At 39.1% G+C, this 21,643-nt stretch overlaps 2 protein-coding genes across 2 annotated transcripts in view; one reads left to right on the forward strand and one right to left on the reverse strand.

Annotated features, from left to right (window-relative positions):
• Window positions 1-2,181: 2,181 nt before the first annotated feature.
• LOC138332887 (uncharacterized) overlaps window positions 2,182-21,643 on the forward strand; it is a 28,241-nt gene continuing 8,779 nt past the window's right edge. The window contains exons 1-5 of the mRNA XM_069280890.1: window positions 2,182-2,303; window positions 3,005-3,125; window positions 3,831-4,052; window positions 4,309-5,538; window positions 6,098-6,170. Of these exons, the coding sequence (XP_069136991.1) occupies window positions 3,035-3,125; window positions 3,831-4,052; window positions 4,309-5,538; window positions 6,098-6,170 (1,616 nt within the window). The 5' untranslated portion in view covers window positions 2,182-2,303; window positions 3,005-3,034. The remainder of the gene's footprint in view (window positions 2,304-3,004; window positions 3,126-3,830; window positions 4,053-4,308; window positions 5,539-6,097; window positions 6,171-21,643) is intronic.
• LOC138332888 (tetraspanin-36-like) lies at window positions 14,987-21,296 on the reverse strand. The gene is made up of 7 exons (XM_069280891.1): window positions 21,141-21,296; window positions 19,111-19,302; window positions 18,627-18,701; window positions 17,894-17,986; window positions 17,107-17,253; window positions 16,694-16,777; window positions 14,987-15,902 (listed from the first exon to the last, which is right to left on the reverse strand). Exons 1-7 carry the CDS (start codon window positions 21,201-21,203, stop codon window positions 15,807-15,809), a joined length of 750 nt encoding a protein of 249 aa, XP_069136992.1. The 5' UTR covers window positions 21,204-21,296; the 3' UTR covers window positions 14,987-15,806.

The following is a 21,643-nucleotide window of genomic DNA, read 5'->3' on the forward strand; positions in this document are numbered from 1 at the left end:
TGAACGCTAATGTTGGTAACTATAAATATTTTAGTCTGTCTATGTATGAAAGGCTTTTTATTTCATCGACCCGCTTTGTTGCCCTTCTTTGTGCTCCTTCGATTGTTTCCATGTGTTTCGCTTTGTACGGAAAGCGAATAGAACGTACGAAATCAAGACGAGTTCTCACTAATGATTTATATAATAATAGGAAGATTTCTTAGTCCAAATTTATAAATGCTCTTCTTATTATTTTCATCATCATATTTGCTCTTTTGATTTTTTCAAATATATTTTGTCTTTTTCCACTTGTGATTTCTTTAGAGTTGTATCAACAAGGTGGTACGTGCAATCGTTAACACTTGTCCTTCCTAAGCAGTGGCGTAATGGGGGGGCAAAGGTCCTCAATATTTCGTAACAATCCCCCTCCCTCCCCTCGCGCGCCCCGCACCCACAGGAGATATTTTCACATATCATAACATATAATCCTTGTAAACATCTTTCGACAGTGGCGCCGCTAACAGGAAATTAATGAATACGCAAATTAGCGTGCAAGTTGGTATCCCCTGTTTACGATTTAGAATGACTGAGATGAGTTTTATAACGTATTTTGATGAATTTACGAGCGCCGAAGGCGTGATATTTTGGTGCTTGGGGGTCTCCCCCGAGAAAAAAAATACAATTTAGAATGGCTGAGATGAGTTTTACGATGTATTTTGATGAATATGCGAGCGCCGTAGGCGCGAGTATTTGTTTTTTTGTGGGATCCGGAGGTCTCTCCCCCCCCCCACCTCCAGTCTCTCCCCCCCCCCACCTCCAGAGAAAAAATATTACGTTTTTGTATTTTGATGTTTTTCAGCGTTAAAAATGGTAACTGTGAGTGTCGTCTTATCATTATAAAACCCAGCGCGATCTGAACATACCGGATTCACACCATCGGCACATTGTTGTGTAACTCAAAATAATAATGAATTGATTGTCTTACTAAGACATATAAACAAATTAATCTTTTAAGCAGCATTTTTCGAACTACGTGTAGTATAATCCCTTGAAGGACATTTTTAGTCTAGTTCGTGTGTATTGAATTTTCATTATCAAAGGTTTGAACATTACGTGCTTGAACGTTTTAGGAAACGAGCGCGGAAAATTTTCTAAAACGAAGTACAAAAATGTACAGGAAAACCCTTTTTTCTTTCAAATGTACATTTTTAGAACATCTCACTCGGGGTGGGTGGGTGGGGGGGACAAATAGACATGTTTGCCCCCCGTCCGCAATGCCCCCCCCCCCCCCCCCCCCCCCCCCCCCCCCCCCCCCGAGTGAGATGTCATGCTACCATATTATGGAGATCTTCTTGTAGAATGGTTTGATAATTTTCTTCAATGATAACTCTGAATATTTTCGTGTCATCTGCGAACAGGTATGTCTCAGAGTGCAGAGTATCCGGGAGGTCATTTATGTATACAACAAACAATATCGGACCTATTACAGACCCTTGTGGAACTCCAGATGTGACGGGTCACCAAACCGAATTATTTCTATTAATAACAACTCGTTGCTTCCTATTGTTTAAGAAGTCCTCTATCCATTTAACGGTAGTGTGATGTATTCCATATGCTTTTAGTGTTTTAAGTAATCTTTTGTGTGGTATGGTATCAAAAGTCGTCTGAAAATTGGTATAGATACAGTCAAAAGCTTTCCCATTATCTAGTGCTCTATTGTCATGTGGATTGTACAATGATACCTGTACACAGTACTCCAACGAGTGCATGTATCAAACTACAATGGACGTTGACCAGTCGAATTTTACATGTTACCTTTCGAGAATAGAATTGCTCAAAACACTCAGAACCAAACATTTCCCCTTTTTGAGAACTGCGAGTATAATCGGTGCGTGAAAATAACCATAGCTCGATACATGTTTGCTACAATGCTTACAACTTTGAGACAACAAACAGAGAATATCTAGACGCTATATCACTGACAGCGGAACAACTCATTAAAACGTCCCATAGAGAAAGGCTTCACAATGTAAGAAATGTGCTTATAAAAGTTGGAAAGTAGGGAGTTTAGTGAACGTGTTTTGAATTGTCGTAAGAAACACAAATGTTCTCTAATGTGATCAATATCGCTCCGATAATCCCATGTGTGAGTCTGCAATTGTGACGTCATAGCTTATGCTGGTTTAGAAATAATCCTGATGACGTCATAATTGAACTTTCCTTTGGTAACCATCCAACCACTCTACTCATCAAGTAAACAAGTTCCGGCCGAAGTACAGAGTAGCCGCAAGCTACAGAAAATCGCCAGCTTCCTGTGTCAAAAGGTAACACACTTTAACATGTATATGTATACCCCACATTAAGAATTAATTTACTAAGTATGATACTAATGTACAATTTGACATACCTCTCAACAATGCTCATGTAGTGATTCGGGTTCCTAATTTGACAGGAGTGTTTTCACTAGAGACACCTCCAGTATCCCTGACATCTTGGAAGGGTTCTGAGCCAGATGCATATTTGGATCCTGTATTAGCAAGACTCTCACTAAATCACTGCCCATTTGCTGGTCCGATAGACTTCCATCAAGTTAAACCCCGTGTAGACAACCAGTAACTTAACATTAGTGTTACAGACCAAGAGTTACCTTACTCTTAAGCGTACGCACATTTTGTAAACGCTTGGCAAAGCGTCACGGTTTTGTGTTTAGCTTGAATTATAATTTGGACATTTTCAAAATTCTAAAGTGTGAAGGATTATGACAGTATTATACTATCCATAGCGGTATGGTGTTTACCATGTTACATGCATTAGTAGTAGTGAAATTGTCTTAATCGGCTATTGTCTTATGGCCAACATTTGTAGTCTATTGAATAATTTTCAGAAACTGCAACAAAGTCACATAGTCCCAAAAAGGTTCTGATATTCTTTCGCTAAAATGATCAACTGGGGCGAGACAACAGTGATGTTGTTGCTATACCTGATATTAATCATGTAGTCAACTATTTTATTTTCCATTTAAAAGACACTTAGCGGCATATTACCGGAAGTAACCATGGAGAAAGAAGCTGTGGGTTTTACACTGCCAATAAAAGCGGAAGTCACAGCTGGAGACACATTGCGCAAATGCAAAAAATCAGAGCCACGTGAGTTGTTATTTTCAATGATCACAGATCATTACTAGCTCTGCAATCGTTGTGTATATCTTTTACTTTGTGCCCCCCCGCACCATTATTATGACTGCAAAGGGCGATTTTGGGGTTATTTATTTCCTTATCGAATATCTAATCGACTCTCTTGACACTGCCTGACATTTTGGTCTTTAGTAGATGACCGCTCGTCCCTGTGGGGGAATGTTTTGGGTTCTGCATCCTGACAGAGACACACCTCGGTCTATGAAGTGGTAGGTTCTGCTCAACAAAAGGGAGGGAGAAGTTAGTAGTATAATGTGACTGGGCGGGGGTATGGTTCAGTTACATAGAATTTCCCATAGCATACCTAACTAACTAGAAGATTGGGAACAATATATATTCCAGTCGAGACGAGTGTCCCGACTAAGAATCGAACTCGGGGCTCTGGCTTAATTAATAAATCAACGACTTTTCCGGAAGAGCCAAATAAGCATGCTCCATAATACCAGTGTTAAAACCATAAAACACACCGACATGCTCATTTCATACGCTCTCTCTCTCTCTTGATTCTCGAAATCTCCTAATCTCAACCCGAGACTCTCAAACGAGACCTTTCTTGTCGTATTTAGTTGGTATGAATACACAAAAAAACTATATCGTTTTATTTAAATATGGCGTTTAAAACACTTAAATAACTATGTATCCCCTTAACTTTGCTAGAGCTGAGTAGTGGAGATTCACCTCAACCACCGAATACAGCGACATCTAATGAAAAAGCACATCTGGGTTACATTAACGAGGAATCAGGATTATGTTTGAATGGAAAGGAAAAGTTGGCTACATTTCAAATAGGCGAACAGTGTCTTTCAAGCGTCATGGCGCAGAGATCCAACACATCCGACCGATCCCCAGTTCGGCTCAAATCGGCAACATTTCCGAAAGGTACTTTAGTTCGTATATTCCATGATGGTGTTTCATTGTATGTTTTGCTCACGAAGAGGCAATAATCGTCACTTCGATTGCGTTCTAAGTGAATATGCACTGGTATCTGAAAACTATATTGTCATTATGTAATTTTGTGAACATGAAGATGAATTCTTGATTAAATCTTAACTAAAACATTAAACAAGTAAATAAATCACTCACTCTCTCGTTTGTTTCACGGCTTGTCATATTTTATTGCCTTTTGGTATTTCAGATGCAACTGACCGGCGATCACCGGCTGATGGCCGTATCCAACCTTCCGTCCGTCCCAAGTCACCAGATTGTGTGCTTCTTGGCGCCCCGAGGGTCTTGTCTCCAAAGACTACAAGCAATCCCATAGATATCATCACCCCTCGACTACTAGATCCGTGGGGAGGAACTTACGACCGGAAGTGGTCATCTGAGATTCCGGATATCATCATTACATCACCTGGAGGTTCCTCAGAGTACACACATACGGCGAAAACGAACAGGCCGGCATCTCGTGATGATGTTGATCATACGTGTTCAGCTGTGTGTGCGGACGATCCCACATGTGTCAAGTACCACACTGCAATTATGGCGGACACTGTCGCTTCAGAAACCCCAATTTCTCATGAGAATAGGCGCTTCACCTCCACGATCAACTACACCGCACCAAACTCCTCTGCTGTGTTTGAAAGTTCATTGCAAGATATCGTTACGAACGCGATCTCCTCACGACAGCTTAAAGAACGATCAAACTCTTCTGTAAGTGCCGCACTGCTCATTGCCTTTGAAAATAGCGTTTCTCCAATTCTATATAGCTCCTTTCAAAAAGGTGAAGACTTGTGCAGACATGTTGATAACAATGTTTGTATACCCATTCATATCCCCACGCAACGTCCTACCATGTCGGCACTCACTACCGCCCTCCCAGTAACCACGGCGGCTATCCTTGGCAAATCGGCATGTAAATATCTAGAAAACCAGTCAGTAGAAATCCATCCTACGACAGACCAACCTCCAGACCTGAAGGAGAGCAGCTGTGAAAAAAATGACAATGGATCACTGTGTCCGACCAGCCAGACACATTCTGGATCGCCTGCTATACATGTTCCGTCTACGACCCCAATTTTGGCGGAATCCGTAGAAAATAATTTCCAAGTTGAAATGCCGATTTCGGCACTGCTGTCCGTGGAACATTCACAATCGAGTCTTCGATCTCTATTGCTTACAACCATGGTTCCAGCTTTAGCCAAAGGATTTGACACTCTCTCAAAAAATTTAAAAACCGAAAGAAATGAATGTAAAAGTAAATTAACATCAGATTTGTCGAGTGGAGCCGGACCAGAAACCACAGCTGTACGACCAGTCATGGTTGGTGAGACGTCACTTCTGTCAAGGTCTTCGTCGCTAGCCACGTCAATTGTTGGCGTCTGTGGAGATGATATGGGGAATGGTTGTATGGAGCTTACAGAAATAGGTTGGTGTCCTTCACATTTAGAAATTTTGAAAAGCATATTATGTGCGTATGTTAGGTGTATGACAGCAAAATCTAGCTAGCCAAGTTCGGAAACTCCATTTTAAAGTTCGTCTAAAAGGAAAGTGGTTTTTTTTTACCGTGCCAGAGCCACGCGTAACTCTATATATACCATTAGTCCGGAAATCAGACCTAGCACAATGCCACCATCAAACTTTGCAAGAATGTTGCAAAGCACACTGTGTAAAGATAAATGACAACATTTCTATATTTTTTCCATTCAGATCTATCGGATGACATTCAGGATAGGCCTGTTGATACCAAGATCAAAAAAAGCAAATCTAGATCATTTCTGGACGTTCTACTCTGCGTAAGTGCTCTTAGGGTGTTGGTAAAAGGTGTTATGGTAGAGAAACTTGTAATTTGACATTGTCGATAGAAATGTTGGTTCTTGTTGCATAAAGGATAAAAAAAGGCTAAAAATAGTATCCATGACAACACACAGATTCAATTACACAGGCATCAATCCATATTTTTAGAATCTTTGAATTTATATTTGCAGAGGCGGAGGGAATAGATGTCGCAGATATCGATGAGTCAGAAGAGGCGAAGAAAAACTTTCAGCTACCAGGAAAGTAAATATCAAATATATTTATTACTTTTGTTTGTGTTCAGCATCTCTTATGTGTTTTCTCTTTATATAGTCGTACTCGTAAATGCTGCCATGCTGTCGCCCCGTAGCCCCAACTGCCACCATACTGTCCTCCGTAGCCCACAATGCCACCACCTTGCTATCTTCCGTATCCCCGACCCCTACTGCAACCAATCTGTCATCCTGTAGCCCCCACCACCACCATGCTGTTGTTCCGTATCCCCACACTCACCATGCTTTCGTCTTGTAACGCCCCCACTACCACCATATAATTAAGCAAAGCAGTTATCGATCTGTTTACAGTTGGATACGATGTGTCGTCCGAAAGTGATTTAACCCTTGATCTGCGGCTGCGGGTTATATCAAATACTCGGGTTGGTAACTCACCGTATCCACCTGCCAATAGGTCGATAATTGTATAATGATATCGCATGAAATAGGACCCTCTGTTGTCCCACCGAGATGTTGGTCTTAGACCAAAAGGAAACAATCAGACTCCTGTTTGGCTGCTTCAGAAGAAGTTGAGACAAGAATTTTAACATGTCAGTTAACTATTGTAAATCATGAGATGGGGGTTGTGAGGTCTTTCAACGGTGATTACACAGGCTAGATGTTCTTCTGTTCTTCTTCGATTCTAAACTACTTTAAATTGTGAATGCAAAGTCCGTCTAAAGAAACCTGTGGATTAAGTATAACCCGTACAGCTCGCCAGGAATTTGGGATAATGCATATTATTTGTTTTGGTGGCGTCCTTGCTAGATTCTGGAAGAGGTCTAAAAATCTTGTCTGGTTTCCTCTCGTGCTGCTGTGTCGTTTTATGATTGTTTGGTGGAACATATGTTAAGGTATACATACAATCCTTTCTACAAGGACAAATATTCTTTGGATTTGTTTCCTGTCACGTGTCTGAACTAGTAGTGTAAGAGAATCAACAATGGCATGTCTATTGTTTTCCAATCAAAGACGACAGTTTGTTGGCAGTGGGGGCTACGGGACGACAGCTGGGTGGCAGTCGGGGGATACGGACGACAGCTTGTTGGCAGTGGGGGCTACGGGACGACAGTTTGTTGGCAGTGGGGGCTACGGGACGACAGCTGGGTGGCAGTCGGGGGATACGGACGACAGCTTGTTGGCAGTGGGGGCAACGGGGCGACAGCTGGGTGGCAGTCGGGGGATACGGACAAAAGCATGTTGGCAGTAGGGACTACGGGACGGCAGCTTGGTGGTAGCAGTGGGGGCTACAGAACGACAGCATGGTGACATTAATTGCCAGTGAGTGCTACGGTAGATAGCATGGTGGTAGTGTGGGATACAGGTCGAGAGCATGGTGGTAGTGGGGGATACGGGACGACAGCATGGTGGTAGTGGGGGTATGGGACGAACGACAGCATGGTGGGTGTGGGGGATATGGGACGACAGCATGGTGGCAGTGGAGATACGGGACGACAGCATGGTGGTAGTGGGGGATATGGGACGACAGCATGGTGGTAGTGGGGGATACGGGACGACAGCATGGTGGTAGTGGGGGATATGGGACGAACGACAGCATGGTTGTAGTGGGGCTACAGGACGACAGCATGGTGGCAGTGGAGATACGGGACGACAGCATGGTGGCAGTGGGGGATACGGGACGACAGCATGTGGTAGTGGGGGATACGGGACGACAGCATGGTGGTAGTGGCGGATACGGGACGACAGCTTGGTGGTAGTGGCGGATACGGGACGACAGCATAGTGATAGTGGGGGATATGGGACGACAGCATGGTGGTAGTGGGGGATACGGAACGACAGCTTGGTGGTAGTCGGGGATATGGGACGAACGACAGCATGGTGGTAGTGGGGGATATGGGACGACAGCATATTGGTAGTGGGGGATACGGGTCGAGAGCATGGTGACAGTGAGGGATACTGGTCGACAGCTTGGTGGCAGTGGCGGAGGCGGATATAGGACGACAGCATGGTGGTAGTGGCGGATACGGGACGACAGCATAGTGGTAGTGACGGATATAGGACGACAGCATGGTGGTAGTGGGGGATATGGGACGAACGGCAGCATGGTAGTGATGGGGATACAGGTCGACAGCATATTGGTAGTGGGGGATACGTGACGACAGCATGGTGGTAGTGGCGGATACGGGACAGCAGCATGGTGGTAGTGGCGGATACGGTACGTCAGCTTGGTGGTAATATTAGTTACACAGTTTGTTAGTGACATAATACGGAAAAATATTGGGTCTAAAATAAAATTGTGTCGGGCGATGCGAAGCCGAGTCTGATAATGTTTATTTTACACCCAATATTTTTCCGTATTAGGTCACTAACAAACTGTGTAACTAATTTATCCCGTCGAAGATCCTTTCAATGCAGTACAGTAACTGCAAAATGCATTATGTATGGAAACCAAAACGACTCAAACTTAAACAATTTTCACCTCATTGAAGACTCGAATGCGTTGTCATGGTCCATTTCAGTTAAATAATCCTAAATAAGTGTTGCCGATTTCGGTTTGCTTTGAAAGTGGTCATCAGCGCCATCATTCAAACATTTTGTCTCCATATCATTTTTTGATTGGCGTCGTCGCGAAGCGTTACTTGACCGCCATCTTGTTGCTAATGACGTTAGGGGCAAAGAACGATAACTCTATCGTTCAAACCTAATACGATATCTACTAACCTAATACGACTATATATTGGATATCACGTAATATAATTTTAGGCAAAGCCTATCTGAGAGCGCAGCAGTTAATCCATTCTTTCGTTTGACATGTAAATAAAGGATTTCCAACGGCGAAAGAGTAGTCTCCCCTGACCCATCAGTCTTATCGATGTTGACATGTGTTTTGTTTTTATAGCTTATTGGGTGCGCTGAATAACTGTACTGCTAGAAACCATTTATAGAATTATTAATTATTGGAATAATAGTTTTGTTGAATTACTGGCATTGAGTTTATAACAAGAAAAACAATATTGAACATAGATTACTTCTACTTTCACTTTCTGCAAAAATACGTGACTGCGGCTACAAATTATATCTCAACGTCATTCTCCGTTGCCAGGCGGAAAATTCCGAAGCAACTGCTCACGTAAAACGGCTTTTAAGTTAAGACTCAGGACAAAATGTAATTATTAGATTCAGGTAAGAATAAATTGGAAGGTTTATCTTTCACTAATGTTTTCATTTTGAATTTTTCCAAGCGTTACTTGTTTGTAATCACACGAGAGTGTGATTTTGTAATCACGCGAGAGTGTGACTTTGGATACTGTCTTGCGCGATGCTGGATCTTGTGTTGACTTCCTGTTTCCGGTTGGTGAGAAAGTTTTCCAACTCTACATATATTGGATGATTTACATAGAATAACGTTAGGGAGACACCTCTATCACAAGAGTTCGCTTCGCGAACGGGCCTTCGGCCCGTTCACCTAATACGACTATATATTGGATATCACGTGACGTCATTTTAACCAATAGGAATACAAGATTCTTGTCTGAGGCGGGATAATGGGGGATACGGGACGACAGCTTGCTGGAAGTTGCGGATAGGGGACGACGGTATAGTGGCAGTGGCGGATACGGACGACAGCATGGGAGACGGGTCGACAGCATGGTGGTAGTGGCGGATACGGGACGACAGCTTTGTGGTAATAAGGGGTACGGGACGACAGCGTGGTGGTAGTGGGGGATACGGGGCGACAGCATGGTGGTAGTCGGGGATACGGCACGACAGCATAGTGGTGGTAGGGGATTCAGGACGACAGCATATTAGATCTCGATATTGAGAAACTTCTGATGTGCAATATCGAGATCTAATGCCCGAACCCTATACGAGTCTTCGCAAGTTCCGCCCTCGAATTAGAGCGGAACTTTGACGCTTAATTACCAAGTGAAAAACTTACCAGAATGTCAAAAAACATGTATAGCGTGAATCAGTAGTTATCCATGAACACATCCTGGTATAAGAATAGGTATGACATAACATTAATCCACGGAATAATCACACATTTAAGAGCTGACCCATAGCATCGCTGTATAATCTAGGTTAATTCCTATTCAAATTTTCGTCACTTCCGGTTTATCAAATTATAGTACGGTGTATCAAATGGAAAGATAATATTAATAATGGTAACCAAGGTTGTTTATATGCACGGAAAAAAGTATTTTTTACTAGTTCTGATTGATTCTGGAAATATTTTAATAAATTAATGCATTTTAGTCGAAATACTGCAAAATATTTCATAGATAATGATACTTTTACTTTCCGTCACCATTCCGTAATTTGTAACAACCGAGTAAAAATGGCGACCGGGTAGACTTACAAATAGTGGTGGGGGTATAGAAATGTCTAAATTCGGTATAACAGTGCAATAGTGACGTTTTGAATTTTGGATTTAACATGATTTGGGATAATTCTTTCAGGATATAAAAGGTTAGTGTAAACACAACTTGAAATTTTGAATTTATATCGAGCCCATTTCTGCGCTGTGTGAATCCTGCCTCGATTGTTAGAGGTTAGACACGACGTAATGATCAAAAGTGTCTCGTCGTGCTATACCTCTAACATTGTTGGAGTAGGGATTCAGGACGACAGCATGGTGGTAGTGGGGGATACGAGACGACAGCATGGTGACAGTGGGGGATACGAGACGACATCATGGTGACAGTGGGGGATACGAGACGACATCATGGTGGCAGTGGGGGTTACGGACCGACAGCACAGGGGGGGGGGGGCAGTGGAGGATATGGGACGACAGCTTGGTGGTAGTGGGGGATACGGGGCGACAGCTTGGTGGTAGTGGGGGATACGGGACGACAGCATGGTGGTAGTGGGGGAACAGGACGACAGCATAGTGGTGTTAGGGGATACGGGACCACAGCATGGTGACAGTTGGGGCTACGGAACGATAGCATGGTGGCAGTGGCGGCTACGGGACGAAAGGAGAAATTGAGTGAAATAGGACGGTAGTTATCGGGATCCCATATTTGGCTTGTTTCCCTTGAATATCGGTACAATGGCGGCCCATTTCCCTAGTTCAGGAATTACTGCATTACTCGTGACTAAATTGTTTATAAGGTATAACTAGCCGACCATCCTATTGAATAGGCTCATAACCACAGTTGTTAGGTTAGTCCCTGTGACTCAGAAATAAAAGATTTGAAAGTTCGGCCAATACGCATGTCCATAGCCTACCACCTGTGCGTATAACCATCGACTCCCGGAGCCTTGCGTGACTTGCCTTTTGTATAGCTTCTTTAATTTACCTTCCTTGAATGGTATCCCATAACTTAATTACTCACATCGTCCATCACACGTATTTCTATTTTGAGTTCTGATGATAACCTTCCAACAGGAAGTCGATAAAGTCTCATAGAACAAAGATACAAATTGATCTGCTGTGTTTTCCGGGTCCCGGGCTGTTGCATGGTCTACTCGTATTTCGTTACAAAGAAATGTTGTTTCATGTCTTTTTGCCCCCCCCCCCCCCATTTTCGCCGACTGAAATGTTCTAAAAATGCATATTTGAAAGAAAAAAGAGTCCTCCTGCACAATTTTCGTACTTCATTCTAAAAAAATTTCCGCTGCGCTTCGCATTTCCTAAAACGTTCAAGCACATAATGTTCAAAGTAGTAATTCGATACACATGAACTACACTAAAAATGTCCATTAAGGGATTCTACGTACTGCATTTGTATTTAAAAAATGTCTCTTAAAAGATTACTTTGTTTATATGTCTTAGCAAGACAATTAATTAATTATTATTTTGTTTGAGTTACAAAACAATGTGCCGATGGTGTGAAGCCGGTATGTTCAGATCGAGCAGGGCTGCACAATGATATGACGACACAATTATCACAATTATCATTTTTAAATGCAGGTTACTTTAAATCGAAAAATTACCATGGTAAGAACGCTTTAATATCATTAAAATACATCGTTAAACATTCTAAAATCGTAATTTTTTTCCCGGGGGAGACCCCCGGACCCCCCAAACTCCAAAATCTCGCGCCTTCGGACGCTCGCAAATTCATCAAAATGCATTGTAAAACTCATCTTAGCCATTCTAAATCGTAATATTTTTTCCCGGGAAAGACCCCCGAACCCCCATAACACCAAAATCTCGCGCTTTCGGGCGCTCGCAAAATCATCAAAATACACTGTAAAATTCATCTCAGCCATTCTAAATCGTAATATTTTTCCCGGGGTCGACCCCCAGACCCCAAAATCTCGCGCCTTCGGCGCTCACACGCTAATTTGGCCAGTTTTCGTTAATTTCCTTTTAGCGACCCCACTGTCTATAAATGTGTACAAGGATTATATTTAATGATATATGAAAAAAGTATATAAAGTATATATGGTTGTGTGTTGAATTAATCTCCTCCTGTAGGTGCGGCGGGGGTTACAAAATATTGAGGACCTTTGCCCCCCATTACGTTTCATCTTCCTACGCCACTGTGATATATAATATGCAATGTAATTGTATTCTTTCGCTTTCGACCATCGATGATGGACATATAAGACGTGTGAATAATTTTGTTCCATTTCACTCGAAAAGCTTTCTGATGCTTATAATTATCAATGAACGACCATGATTTCAGATTTCTTCAAGAAGCAGGAAGCATTGTTTTTCAAGAACATTAATAATGTGTCAATGATTTCTTTCTTGCGAATAACACTTGTTAATTCTTCTGTGTCATCTTTATTAATATTCCAATTACAACTGTACGAGTTGCCTCCTGTAGTGTGCCCCTGAAATCCTCCAAAATTATGACCAAACACAGCTACCGTTTCCTTTGTCTGTGAGAGAGGGATATAGAGATGTCTGTTCTTTTGACCTTATAGAACTTTATTCCCTGAACTCATTCACCTCCAGAAGATGGAACTTCCAGTGAATAATCATCACAGTAATTTAACATGTATCTCATTTCTCTTTGTACTAAAGTTTAATCCTGCTGTCAGTCAACAAGAATAACAAAACAATTTTATAACATTTAATATCTTTATTTAAAAAGAAAGTACATCTACAATGTATGTAAGACAGTGATGTTGATCTACACATGATGAAATAAAACATATAAACGTAGAAAACAGATTGCTGTAAATGCACCACTAATTTTATTTTTAACAAATTGCTTCAATAGTTTAGAGAAGAATTGCAAATATTGATAAAAACACTTGATATAATATCTCAAATAAAAAAATCTAGCTTTTTAGAAAATTGCTTTAACATTTATAACTCCTCTTTGAATTGTTGGAAATCTTTTTATCATATATGTTTTACATATTTTATTTTACATTTAGGTTTTGTTCTCTTTTTACTGTTATCTGAAATGAGAGATGATGATATTTTATTTTACATTTAGGTTTTGTTCTCTTTTTACTGTTATCTGAAATGAGAGATGATGATAATGATGGGATGATGGTATCACAGTGATTAACGATACTAGCTGCTGCAGTACACACAAAAGCCACGACAACAATAGCACTTATAAATAAACTGTCCATAAACAGCACTGAGTATTCTTAACATTTACATAACAAACGACAATCAAACTTAAGTATTTTACATTGCAAGTTTCCACTTATGCCTCATACAATGTGTTTCAGTAATTACCATCAACAGGTTATAGGAATCAGATCTTTGGAGATTTATGAACAAATGTAACATATCAATTTCTATATGTGAATGGGATAAACTTGGAAAACAATTCCAGTTTGTGTAAATCACAAATATTGTCTAAATTACCCAGTTTCTCAAAAAAGAAAAAAAAATGTGTTGATTAATTTTGTGATTCAAGTGACTTTCATTCAAAGAAGAATCCTGTTTCATCCCATTAAATAGTACTACTGTACACTGACCATTACATATTCATTCTCTGAGTGGTCAGGACTCATTCTAGGACATATTCATAATATCTTGTTAACAAATATAAAGCATTTCCAGAATCTGCAAACAATTATGTGGATAGATATTACAGATATTAGAAGGTTCTCTCAACTTCTAAATTGCTTTCTGAGGTTAATATAATTTCTTTGTTCTGAATAGCATCTCAAGCATAAAGGAAACGTTAAATCTAAAGGTTACATCACCAATATGTAAAACATCAGTAAGAAAGTCAGTAACAAGTTATGTACCGATAGCCAGTCATTTTTGCAGTATTTTAGCGATTATGTGAGACATTGGTGTGGCCATCAAAATGTAATTAGTGAAATAACATTACAAGCTATAGATAAATCGTGTATACTGTTAAAGCTATTTCACAAAATTTAATTTGCAAAAATTCCATTTTACCATTTTAAGTCAACATCGCTTAAAATTTGTAATCCGTGAAAATAAGCGATTGTATGGAAAATTCAGTCACACACGATAATACAAGGCTGTATTTTGTGTCATATTAAGAGTATGGTATATATGTTTAATCTATTGTCAAATTGTATGTTGGGTAATAAATACACATATACAGGTGATATTTAGAATATCGTGGTGTAACACATCAATGTAACAAAGACTAGTTAGTGATTCTGCAATATACAAGATAAATTTGACAAGTATAATAGCAAAGAAACCAAAATACGAACAACACTGAAAATCTCATTTAAACTATAGTAAACAAAATCTCCCATCCACCCAGGCACAAGCCATGGAATGATATAAAAGTATAACCTCTTCAAAGTTTTGTCACTTCATCAACATCCTGATGAAGAGTTGTTTCCCCTTTGAAATATTATCACCTTATTCATAGCAATCAATGATCACAAAACAGTTAATACTGTATTGTATATAAACAACTCAGATCTATATGGTGGTAAGCTAGCACATTTCAATTTAATAATATTATTGATATTTCAATTATTAAATAATGTATCACTACATATGTTATTATGTCACATGAATCATTAGTTGTGCTTCACGAAATTTTTTTACGTAAAGTGAAAAAAATCTGAGCTAATTGTGTATTTCTAAACTGACATTGTATTTGTAAGTATCATTCTAACATAACATTGGGTGTTCTCTAGATAGTATCAACATAATGTTAATGTACTTACACTACATTCTATCAGGATATGTTCATTAAATCTCTTACACATAAATATAACAAACCCCTACCACACAGACATCTCCAATACTACAGACTTCTTAACTACAATCACTTGGGGAGTGTTATATAGTGTTGTTTCATGCATAGGGTCATTCAAAAGATTCTTCTTTCTCAATGATGGGACATATATGTGTTGACTTGTATACTAAATAAGGGCTAATAGTTTTGTGTGAAATAATTCTGATCACTTCTTAAACCTTTCCTCCTCCATGATCTTGTCTTTTTTCTGTATTGCCAACTTATACCTAAAGCTCAGTCTCCATCCCACAGATGTTAAGTACAAACATCACAAGAAAACGTATCTGTATGTCTATAACTCAATGTCAGGGATCTCTCTTCATTACTGGCAACCCAGATGATGTTATTAAGATATCTATTTTAAACAATTCATATAAGTAATCGTCCTTGTATTTTGCCCAACATTTTATCACAATTTAGTTTAATCTGTCATTTGAAGATGTATTCCACATTAAAATCAGCTGATATTTCCATTTTCCTCACTTAACAATCGTCAAGACATTTCCATTCTACACACGCAGACCTGAGTTGGGACCTCCGAGGACTTCGTATCTCACTTCCTTGGATCGACAGAACAACACACAGCTGGAAATCATCCCCAGCACCTATAGCAGAAAAGCATCAAATTAATATCAGTACTGGAAATATCCCCAGCACCTATAGCAGAAAAGCATCAAATTAATATCAGTACTGGAAATATCCCCAGCACCTATAGCAGCAACGCATCAAATTAATATCAGTTCAAATATTGTTTTATCACATAATCCGTCTGATATCCAGTGATTTCGCCCGTGTAATATTTTTGCATATCTCACTTGTATAATATGACCTGGAGCGATTTTCTTGGCTGGAAATTCGTTGTGGCATCAGACAGGAACAATAAAATGACGTCAGTAAAAATGACTTGACGTCAGGATTACGAGGATGGCGGGACAAAATGGCGGCCTTTGCTGAATTTACGGAATAGGTTTTGACGCGAAATTCTTTGTTATGCAGGTATTTTGAGTAATATGATAAAAAGTATCTTAAATTTGTGTTCAATTCATATGAGATTTTATGAAACTCGTCTCAAAGTTTTCATTTTTGCTTGCCAAGGCTCGCAAAAATAAAAACTTCTTGACTCGTTTCATAAAATCTCATATGAAATCGCAAAAATAAAAACTTCTTGACTCGTTTCATAAAATCTCATATGAAATGAACACTCATGTAAGATCCTATATATATATTCATCAAATGCAGTTCTCATGACAGAAGTATAGACTAGTGTGGACATCAGAAACATGATGTAATCCTCCACAATGTCGACATCAGCATAAACTAAGTATCAACACCAGAATTACTGTAAGGCAAACATTTGAAGCATGGCTATCTTAAAAAGGAAGAAAAGAGACTTTACCTGAATAACAGCGAAGGCCACAGCAATTCCAGCAATGTATCTCAGGTTTTTGAGGAACTTGTTGTTCAGCTCCGGGAGACAGCCCTAAAACATAAACAATGTCACATCAATAGTCCTTGTTACTGTAATTGTTGATAGCATTAATTATTCAAACATTAACTACATTACCATTTAATGTATTTTTGCCTCTAACAACAAGTCTTCCCTGTATCATCACTTCTTCCCCACAGTCTATATAAATATATTACTGGTACACATGATATTTCTACCCACTAGAACCTAGAAGTAATGTCTTATCGTGTAACATGTTTCCCTCCAATAACTGATTACACTCTATTTACCTCTGATAACCACGTTCTACACCATTGAATAACTGCAGTAAAAGAAAGTATAGCCATATATAGATGACCTACCTTTTGGAAGATGTCCGTTCCATTGACCGCCTGGGTACAGTTGACCTGGTGGACACAGCAACTGACCGGTACCAGACCTTTGTGAGACAGAGACCACACATCTGTTTTCTCCCAGTCGGAGGCGTTGTTTACACCACAGCATTTCAGCTAAATATAACAACACAATAATTATAGGAAATTACAAAGGTTTGCTTTGTTTAGTTTTATGTAAGGACATGCCAGGTTTGATGCTGGAGGAGATCCGGAGTACCACCGACCAGCGATCAGTACCTGGCAACCACCCAACATGAGATTCCAAATTGTGACCTGCGGAGAACTTGTCATTGTTGTAATATGTCTGGACTTCTTTAAAACCACTTGGCCACAGTGCCCCCCCCCCCCTAATTATAGAAACACCTATAGAAACACGAGTGCCCCCCCCCCCCCTAATTATAGAAACACCTATAGAAACAGTCATGTATTTTATGATGCCTTTTATGAAATATTAGTTTATGTCCTGTGTACCACATATCTGGCCATGATTTCTCAAAACATTGGTGTCTGGTCTAAGGACACTTTTCCTCCATCAACAAACTACAACTTCACCAACAAAGTAATAGCAACCGACTGGTCTACAATCTATCGGCAGAAAAGAGAAAGCGCCTGTCTACTCCTGGTGTATGGCTGCACACATTGTAGAACTATGGTATCTATACCATATACAGTAATAAATCCAAACAATAATATCCAGTTATCCATTACACTAGCATCGTTAACTGCTACAATAGTTATTAAAGAGTAGGTGTACCTCTTTTTGTAGGTATTCCATCTGGTGGTCACTCTTCGTCCCGTTATATTTATTGATGGCCTGGTTCAGACCGTCACGTACAGAGCCCTCCATCTGTCAACACAAACAACCTCAATAAAACATGTATTTGGTGTGTGAGTGGTTATATCAATTAGCGCTTTCTCATAATTTATCTTTTCCTCAATGAGTATAGGTAAACTATTAAAGATGCTCCACTGCTGACAGAGCATTACACATTTGAACAATAGTTGGTGTTTCATCATGTATCTTTTGAACAATAGTTGGTGTTTCATCATGTATCTTTTGAACAATAGTTGGTGTTTCATCATGTATCTTTTTAACACAAATAACAACATTAATCAATATATTTTGCTTTTGGTGCATGCACAATCATTGCTTCATTCCATATTGGACATGATAGCATGGATTTTTTCGCGACACAATTAATTATTTTTGATATTTTTATCTTGAAGTAAAATTAGATGCTCAAACTTTTCAATGGTGCTAATGGAATAAAGTAAGTAACTTTTGCAACTAAAGAAAAATGCCAATTCATCTGTTCCTGTTGTTGATAGAGAAAAACAAACATTTGTCAGTGCTGTAGCATCTTCAACATAAAATCAAAACAAAGCTAGTACAGATTTTCTTTCTCTATCCAATTTTTGTATTCACATTTTTATATTATTGTCTCCCTTTGAACACGACACAACTACCGTTGGTATGCCAGACTTACATCATCTCTGAAAGCGTAGCCTAGAGAACCTGCTGCGATTTCTGCTGTGAGGATCACCAATAGGATGGAAAACAGCTGAAAATATCAACAAGTTAAAGGCTTATGTCATGATAGCTCTACATCTTTATGATTTCTTAACGATTACACCTGGTTATTGGTGGTTTTAAGGTAAATGTTGTAAAGATGCTAATGCATTTACCAGTATACATTATGTACCAATCTACTATAGAGTAGAGAATTTCTTTCATAAAGCTGGGGTTTCATTATGCTATATGAGTGCTATATGTGTGCTATATAGTGTAATTTAACCTAAACCAGGCGATCACACATTGACAACCAGGTTCAACAAACAAAAAGTACTGCCTGATATTGAAATCCCTGACAAAGTATCATTAATTTACATGTAGCAAAATTGAACTACACTGTTTCTATAATATGAACACATATAAATAATAAAACAACAATGATGCATATATATACTTACAATTGCAAGAAGGCATTTGTTCTCTTTTGCAGAAGAAGCACAGGCGAGGAATCCAACAATGAACATAAACACGCCCACAGCTATCACAATGGATGCAGGAATAAGGGTCAGATTGGCTGTAGTCAGTTCATTGAAGTGCTTGTAGGTCTCAAACACCCATCCACCGACAAAAAACAGACCTGCCGCAGCACCCTGAAATTTAAAAAAATATAATACTCATGATCAGATTTAAGACTGGACGCTGATAGTCCAGAAAACTCTCAGTCCTGACGGAAATGTAAAGGAACTGGTCCTGACGGTTTAGACTGAGATAGGTATCCAGAATATCAAGGCAACTATGCATTACAGAATGTACTTATTGTTGGGAATCTGAAACTGACAGAATCAAATCATAATAGTGGTTGAGGAGAACAGTTAGATAATTATATAATGATCGAGAGGCATTTCATTCCTTTTATATGATACTTTCTCTTGGAAGCATCAACCTGCATCTCCAACATCAGGTTAATGTTGTCTTCCTGATTATTGTTAGGAAAGGAATCAGTGGTTTGAATGCCAAACAGTAAGTAAACTAAATGATTGCTGGTAAATATGCAAAGAAATTAACAATCTTCTTATTTTAATTTTATGTGACATTATGAAGTTATCCATGACGTGGAACTAGTGTAAGACACAAATCGGGACAGAACAGGATGCAAGCTGGGGATAGGTAACAGACATGGGTACCTTGATATCTGTACGCCCCTATAGAAGATCCATGTGAGGAATCAATCATATATGAGTATCACTAATCCAATAACATTAGAATGACATTGAGAAAATTCTGATGGACAACTTCTACATGGCATAACGTAATAATTCAAATGCATCTCGTCATGACATACATTGTTTGAGTATGCCAATCACCATCAGTGACATGTACACTAGACCCACGACCTGCTTGGTGGTATTGATCAGGTTGGGCATAACCCTGCATATCGGTTACCCATTTGAGTAACAGTTACCTGTTTGTAGTAATCAATAAGTTACCCAATTGGGGAATTTTGTGAAAACAGATAATGTTGTTTTAAAAACTATTATCAAAAAAGGGCTTCATAATTTTTAGAAAGTCTTACAACTGGTCCAAGACTCTATGTTTCTGTGGGGGAAATATTAAATTCTGTTGTCTAATTTTTTTGTAAGATGTCAATTTAGGTGCTCTCCATTTACTACAGTGTATAGCCATCTGGGAAATTCAGTGCAAGTATCATGGTTGAATGAGTTTTACCCTTGTTCTATTTTAAGCACCATAGTAAGCAATGGAGGTGAATTAGTTTATGACTTTTACCAAAACTGAGACAATGAAGTTTGTCCCATTTTGATTAATAATGTACTAAGTTATGTTAGTAATGGTGCCATGTCAAAATTATTACGCCCTTTTTTGATAAAAAAAGTTTAAAACAACTTCATGCATTTATCTTTCACAGAATTCCTCATTTGGGTAACTTATTGATTACTCAAACAGGTAACTGTTACTCAAATGGGTAACTGCTGTTACCCATATGCAGGGTTGTGCCCAACCTGATCAATACCACCAATGTCTTCTAATTTTTATTGTCTATGTATCCCTTATCATAAATCTAGACATAGTGTCATAAATATAACTTAACATTAAGGATGTGTGTTCTCATATAAGAGCACTACAGCTAAGGGGCGAAACGCCTGGAAGCTAATAAATCGAGGGCCTAATGACTGGGTCGAAAGGACTTGGGGCTAGTCCCTGCATCATCAACATTAACTAGTATCCAATCAACAATTCTGGTGCGAGTGTTAGCATTGATAAGTAATCTTAATGGGTTTTTTTTTCTGAAAAAAGTGTCGTGTTTACAATTTACATAGTCTACTTGGACATACATGCCTGATTTAATAACTCCAGACAGGAAACGTCGTAATGTTTTGATCAGAGATCATGGAGATGTAAACAGTTGATTCACGACCAATTTAAAACAATACCATTTAAATCAGAGCACGTTTAAAAGACAAATACTAACCCAAAATATCAATCCTATAAAAATTAAGCATATCTTCGACGGAACTGTACATCCGGACGACATTTTGTGTCTATTAAAGCTATTAGTGTTTCTTCTAATCGTTCTCCTTCAGTGACAGTTCGTCATGTGATGTGAGGTAACCAATACTCTCTAAACCCGTTTCAGTCACTACACATTTTTAAATGTCAGTCACCCTTAAATTTACTTACAATTTCCTTATTCTGATATATACTTTAGAAATTTCACACAAGAAAATTATTTCATACTTTTTTATTTTAGAATTTGGATTAGAGAGTATGACTGCGAAAATAACGTTCTAAGTATTACGTTATAACGAAACGAAATTCAATAACGCATAATATACATTTTGTTTTATGCAAGTACATGGCAATTGATAGCTTTGAGTAATTTTATTTGGCTAAACGTATTTAAATGTATTCTAATATATACTCTCTAATACCCACACGACATTATTTTGGATCACTTTATTCGTTTCATTTTGA

This window comes from Argopecten irradians, chromosome 10, assembly GCF_041381155.1.
Source record: "Argopecten irradians isolate NY chromosome 10, Ai_NY, whole genome shotgun sequence".
NCBI lineage: Eukaryota > Metazoa > Mollusca > Bivalvia > Pectinida > Pectinidae > Argopecten > Argopecten irradians.

Coding starts and splice junctions, on each gene's coding strand:
- LOC138332888 (XM_069280891.1), bottom strand. CDS start 21,203: ATGTCGTCCGGATGTACAGTTCCGTCGAAGATATGCTTAATTTTTATA. Junction 18,702..19,110: donor ACAAATGCCTTCTTGCAATT/GTAAGTATATAT, acceptor TGATATTTTCAG/CTGTTTTCCATCCTATTGGT. Junction 17,987..18,626: donor GCTACGCTTTCAGAGATGAT/GTAAGTCTGGCA, acceptor TTGTGTTGACAG/ATGGAGGGCTCTGTACGTGA.